We start from the raw sequence: 6,596 nt of genomic DNA, 5'->3' as shown, positions 1-6,596 counted from the left end.
TCTACCTTTCTGAAAAGTTCAAACACAAGAGGTTTCCCAGGACCTTGCTGTCCTCTGGGAAGCACCACCCAAAACTTGACCTCTACTTCATCAAGATGAAGTTGGAAGTGCTCTGGGGCACCCTTGCCAGGGTGAGGCTCTCACTGGGCTGAGGGCATTGTTACTGTGGTGCAGTGCGGAACCAGCATTCTCTGGCCTTCCCCAGGCCTCTTCTGTGACCCTGTCCCTTAAGTGCAGGGCTAAGCTCACATCCTAATCACCAGGCCCAGTTTTAGTTTTTTTTTTTTTAGACGGAGTCTCACTCTGTCACCCAGGCTGGAGTGCAGTGGCACGATCTCGGCTCACTGCCACCTCCGCCTCCTGGGTTCAAGTGATTCTCCTGCCTCAGCCTCCTGAGTAGCTGTGATTACAGGCATGTGCCACCGTGACCAGCTAATTTTTGTGTTTTTAGTAGAGATGGGTTTCACCATGTTGGCCAAGATGGTCTTGAACTCCTGACCTCAGGTGATCTACCTGCCTCGGCCTCCCAAAGTGTTGGGATTACAGGTGTGAGACACCGCGCCTGGCTACAGTTTGTTCTTTTTGTGTCCATCTTTGTTTACTTTAAGGTCAGAAAGTTTTTGTTTGTTTTTGAGACAGTGTCTCCCTCTGTTGCCCCAGCTGGAGTGCAGTGGCACAATCTCAGCTCATTGCAACCTCTGCCTCCTAGGTTCAAGTGATTCTCCTGCCTCTGCCTCCTGAGTAGCTGAGATTACAGGTGCTCACCACAACGCCCAGCTAATTTTTGTATTTTTAGTAGAGATGGGGTTTCACCATGTTGGTCAGTCTGGTCTTGAACTTCTGGCCTCAAGTGATCTGCCTGCCTCAACCTCCCAAAGTGCTAAGATTTCAGGTGTGAGCCACTGTGCCTGGCCCCGAAAAGCCTTTATCTCAGTATGTAGCTCGGTGTGGGCACCACTGTGACCAACCTGAGGGTCTGTTCTCCCAAACTCCTGAGCTATTGTGGGGCAGGGACTGGGTGTACGTTGCTCCCCACCGCACCTGCCCTGCAGAACCTTGTGCCTGGCCCCCAGCAGCCACTCACGGGACACTTACGGAGCACTGAAGTAAACCAGGCAGAGACGGGACCATCTCCAGCTGTGTAGCTGGCTGTGTGAAACACAAAAGCAACAAGGCCTTTGACCTCCAGGCAGGAAACATCAACAAGAAAGATGCAACTTCCAGAAACACTTGGCGGGGAATCAAAAACCAGTGCCCCGGGTTTCTGACACTTTGATTCTTATTTATTTTGGCAAGAGTGAGTGACTGGCTACACAAATGTGATTTCACTTTTTTTTTTTTTTTTTGAGACGGAGTTTCACTCTTGTTACCCAGGCTGGAGTGCAATGGCGCGATCTCGGCTCACTGCAACCTCCGCCTCCTGGGTTCAGGCAATTCTCCTGCCTCAGCCTCCTGAGTAGCTGGGATTACAGGCACGCGCCACCATGCCCAGCTAATTTTTTGTAGTTTTTTAGTAGAGACGGGGTTTCACCATGTTGACCAGGATGGTCTTGATCTCTTGACCTCGTGATCCACCCGCCTCGGCCTCCCAAAGTGCTGGGATTACAGGCTTGAGCCACCGCGCCCGGCTAGTTTAGTATTTTAATTTAATTTTTTTTTTTTTTTTTGAGACGGAGTTTCGCTCTTGTTACCCAGGCTGGAGTGCAATGGCGCGATCTCGGCTCACTGCAACCTCCGCCTCCTGGGTTCAGGCAATTCTCCTGCCTCAGCCTCCTGAGTAGCTGGGATTACAGGCACGTGCCACCATGCCCAGCTAATGTTTTGTATTTTTAGTAGAGACAGGGTTTCACCATGTTGACCAGGATGGTCTAGATCTCTTCACCTCGTGATCCACCCGCCTCAGCCTCCCAAAGTGCTGGGATTACAGGCTTGAGCCACCGTGCCCGGCGTGATTTCACTTTTTATCTTTTTTTTTTTGAGACGGTGCCTGACTCTGTCACCCAGGCTGGAGTGCCGTGGCTCTGTCTCTGCTGCCCTGGTTCAAGCGATTCTTCTGCCTTGGCTTCCCAATAGCTGGAATTACAGGTGCCTACCACCATGTCTGACTAATTTTTGTATTTTTACTGGAGACGGTTTCACCATCTTGGCCAGGCTGGTCTCAAACTCCTGACCTCAGGTGATCCGCCTGCCTCAGCCTCCCAAAGTGCTGGGATTACAGGCATGGGCCACTGTGGCCAGCCTATTTTATTACTATTATTATTTTGAGACAGGGTCTTGCTCTGTCACCCAAGCTGGAGTGCAGTGGAGTGATCTTGGCTCACTGCAACGAAGCTCACTGCAACCACCTCCCGAGTTCAAGCAGTTCTCCTACCTCAGCCTCCTGAGTAGCTGGGATTACAGGCACGTGCCACCATGCCTGGGTAATTTTTGTTATTTTTAGTAGAGATAGGGTTTCACCATATTGGCCAGGGAAATCTCAAACTCCTGACCTCAGGTGATCTGCCTGCCTTGGCCTCCCAAAGTGCTGTGATTATAGGCGTGAGCCACCTCTTCTGGCAAGTTCATACTTATTAACATGTCATTTGCCATGGGAATGAGATCCTGTCTCAAAAAAGAAAAAGCAGGCTGGGTGCGATGGCTCACGCCAGCAATTCTAGCACTTTGGGAGGCCAAGGGGGGCAGATCACGACATCAGGAGATAGAGACCATCCTGGCTAACGTGGTGAAACCCAGTCTCTACTAAAATATAAAAAATTAGCCGGGCATGGTGGTGCATGCCTGTAGTCCCAGCTACTCGGGAAGCTGAGGCAGGGGAATCACTTGAACCCAGGAGGCGGAGGTTGCAGTGAGCTGAGATCATACCACTGCACTACAGCCTGGTGACAAAGTAAGACTCCATCTCAAAACAGACAAATCAACAAACAAAAAACCCCACAAGGTTTTGTTAATAATTACTCAAGTAATATATTTTTATTATTTAATTATAACATATTTAATATGATAATTATATGTATTTATTTATTACTCAAGTAATATATTTATATTATTCCTTTTACAGGAATAATATAAAAGCAGAAAACTTTTCAAATAATCCGTGGAGGCAGATTTGTTTATAGCCTGTTTGGATTTAGCCTGAGTGCTAAAGCAGGACGGGAAGTGTGAGTGGGTGGTATTCAGGGACAGTCCCTGCCCTGGGCCTCAGTGGGGGAAAAGGGAGGGGCAGGGCCCACTGATGTGGGTCATTCATGAGCACTGGCTGAACTTGCTGCTCCCCAAAGGGCCCCTCTGTGATATTTTTTTTTTGAGGCAGGGTCTCCCTCTGTCACCCAGGCTGGAGTGCAGTGGTGCGATCACAGCTCACTGTGCAGCCTCAACCTCCTGGGTTCAAGCAATTCTCCAACCTCAGCCTCCTGCATAGGTGGGACCACAGATGTGTGCCACCACACCCAGCTAATTGCCCAGGCTGGTCTGGAACTCATAGGCTCAAGTGATCCTCTTGCACTGGCTTCTCAAAATGCTGAGATGAGAGGCATGCGCCACCGTGCCTGGCTCCCCTGTTATGTTTCCCCCCATGAGGCACAGGCTGAAACCTGTGTCACTAATTTCTCCAGGAACAGTCCAGGCAGAGACCAGACACCCTGACATTCGGTTTGCTAACAGGCCTCCTTGAAAGTGCGGGCCTGCTTGCCATCTGGCTCATGGGAATGCCGAAAACAGTTTCACGACCCTCAGAACTACCATTGTGGACCTATGGGGGCCCAGGACTCCCCAAAATAAGGAACAGCTGTTTGAGAGCAAGTAACATCCCTGGGACGTTTGGATGTGTGCCTGAGGGTGTCACGCACTATCCTGCCACCAAGTGTCTTTCAGAGCTGGGAGGACTTGGCTAGGAAGCCCCCATCCTCGCCAGCCCTGTGACGTGGGAAGACTCTGAGATGTGGCTGGTGCTATCCACTTGGGTCATGCATTCACCTTTTCAGCATTTCCTGACCTGAGCCTTCCTCTGCAGAAGCCACTGGGGCCAGGAGGAAGACTGGGGTGGGGGAACAAGATGTGGGTTTTGGGTAAAAGGTCCCTCAATAAGGCGGAAAGAATTTGAGCTCATTCCTTACTTCATAGGGGCAGCAGCCTTCGGCGAATGAGTCACTGGGATTGGTGCTGGGCAAAGACTCCAGGGAGAAAGGCCACCACAAAGTTACAGCCAGGGCTTCCTGAGATGAGCCCACCCCCTTTCCCACAACTTTCAGAGCGTACTCTGCACTCCCTGTGCCCTCCTGGCTCCAAAATGACCACTTCGAAGGAAAACCTGGGTCACTAATTTCTCCAGGAACAGGCCAGGTGGAGACGCAATTCAGGAACCCGACGGGGGCAGCGTGCAGCCTGGTTCGGAATGCGTTGCTCTTGGGATTTTTTTTCTCCTGTGATTGGTATCAGTTCCTCTTCAGAGCCAATCATTAACCTCACTGAAAGCCTCGCTTGAGAAGCCACAGGAACAAGTGACTGGTTGTAGCTGGAAATGCAGAGGGGGCTCCATGGTGTGCCCAAATCTTCAGCTTCCCCAGACAGAGGAGTCCCCCAGCAGTGTCCCCGCCTGCATTCAGCCTCTGGTCGGATGGCAGAGGCCTGGATGTGGACACGGCCCCTCTGCTGTGGGCAGTGCTACCTTCTGGGAGCTGAGTGGGTTGGTGATGGTTGGGGATGGGGGCGCCGCTTTCAACAGCATTCAGCCAGGTGGAGGGGGTTTAAGGTTTGCCCGCCCACGACAGCATCACGCCTTCTCCAGTCTGTAAAACACCAGCTGAGTGAGCAGCTCTGTTCTGAGCAGCAGGGACAGCAGCGCCACCCCTGCCTGGGCTTGGGTCCCCAGCCTATCATTTTTGGATTTGAGAGAGGCCTGGGCTCCTCCAGTTTGACCTCCCAGCCGCCAATGAAGCCAGTCAGGTAGTCCATCCGTACCCCAATCCATCCAGTGCCACCTCTCAGTCTGACCACCTGGCCCAAGCTTTGCCCACTCTCAGACGACAAGGCCTTTGGGACAGGCTGCAGCGCCGAGTAGCCAAGAGCAGCCCGTAGAGCCAAGGCCGGGCTTCTGCTGGGATGAGGGTTGGGAGCGGGCTGTGGAACCCCCCCACCCACAAGGCCACAAGACTGCCTCCCCTCCCCGTCCCGCACCGTGACTTGGGGAACTCCAGCCGGATTCAGAGCCCTCCTGTGGCTGTGGTGAGGAAGGGTCGCCTGCGTTTTGGGAGGTGGGACAGCGCAGGGCCGGCGACTCCCCAGCGCGCCAGCCAGCGCTTAGATAAGTCCGGCTTTATTTATGGACGGCCGCCGCCTGCAGCTCGGGGTCCGGGCGCTGCTTTAGAGTGGCCGAGGCGCCGCTGCTGACCATGAGCGCGGGGTAGAGCGGCTCGAGGAAGGCGGCCAGGAAGCGGTAGAGGAGGCTGGCGCCACCCGCCAGGCCGTAGAAGGACAGGCAGCCGGCGCTCCAGTCGAGCGCCACGCCCAGCGTGCGGTGGTAGGCGCCGCGCAGCACCGTCTGCGCGTTGTCGTGCCACACCGAGAACTTGAGCGAGTCCCACTCCAGGCACCAGGAGTAGGGGTTGCGGCCCAGCAGATAGACCACGCTGCAGCGCGCGCGGCCGCGGAGCGGGGATCGGGGGCGGTAGGTGACGCCCAGGCACACCCACGAGTTGGACACCTCCACCTCCCAGTAGTGGCGGCCCTCGGACAGGCCGCGCGAGCACAGCACCTGTGGCCACTGCTTGAAGCCCGGGAACGGGCCGCCCTGTCTCGGGGGCTCCAGGTGGATGCCCAGGTTCAGCACCGAGTGGGTCTCCTTGAGGAGGAACAGCTCCTCGCCTGCTGTGGTGGGGTCGAAGTTCAGGTTGCAGTAACCTGGCGGGTGGAGGTGGGGAAGCTGGGTCAGCAGCCCCCAGGGCAGGGCGCTGGGTTGCTAAGCATTTGCATGGAAGTCAGGGGATGTTTCCACGCAGGCTCCTGGGAGCCGTCCCTGACCCACTCACCCCTTCCGGCACTGAACTCGCCCGCTGCCCAGCCATAGCCTGTAGGGTGAGTGAGTGCTGCACTCGGTCATCCCCTCCCCCTGCCATCAGACGCTAACATCAATCTCCCTTTCTGTTTGTTCAGGGACACAAGACAGAGTTGGGGCCTGGCGAATTGGCTCACGCCTGTAATCCCAGCACTTTGGGAGGCCAAGGTGGGCGGATCACCTGAGGTTATGAGTTTGAGACCAGCCAGCATGGTGAAACTCCGTCTATACTAAAAATGCAAAAATTAGCGGGGCGTGGTGGCACGTGCCTGTAATCCCAGCTACTTGGGAGGTGGTGACAGGAGAATTGCTTGAACACATGGGGCAGAGGTTGCAGTGAGCCAGAATTCCGCCACTGCACTCCAGCTTGGGTGACAGAGTGAGACTCCATCTTTAAAAAAAAAAATGGACAAGGCCGGGCGCGGTGGCTCAAGCCTGTAATCCCAGCACTTTGGGAGGCCGAGGTGGGTGGATCACAAGGTCAAGAGATCAAGACCATCCTGGTCAACATGGTGAAACCCCGTCTCTACTAAAACTACAAAAAATT

At 54.3% G+C, this 6,596-nt stretch overlaps 1 protein-coding gene across 1 annotated transcript in view; it reads right to left on the bottom strand.

The window, feature by feature from the left end:
• Window positions 1-3,536: 3,536 nt before the first annotated feature.
• Window positions 3,537-6,596, bottom strand: part of LOC108309394 (E3 ubiquitin/ISG15 ligase TRIM25-like) — a 12,863-nt gene continuing 9,803 nt past the window's right edge. Inside the window, exon 8 of the mRNA XM_037741079.1 lies at window positions 3,537-5,895. Coding sequence (XP_037597007.1) covers window positions 5,312-5,895 — 584 coding nt within the window. The 3' untranslated portion in view covers window positions 3,537-5,311. The remainder of the gene's footprint in view (window positions 5,896-6,596) is intronic.

Source organism: Cebus imitator, unplaced genomic scaffold (assembly GCF_001604975.1).
Source record: "Cebus imitator isolate Cc_AM_T3 unplaced genomic scaffold, Cebus_imitator-1.0 Scaffold93, whole genome shotgun sequence".
Classification (NCBI taxonomy): domain Eukaryota; kingdom Metazoa; phylum Chordata; class Mammalia; order Primates; family Cebidae; genus Cebus; species Cebus imitator.
Note: the sequence above shows the minus strand (reverse complement) of the source record. Positions and strands in the feature narration are given on the sequence as shown.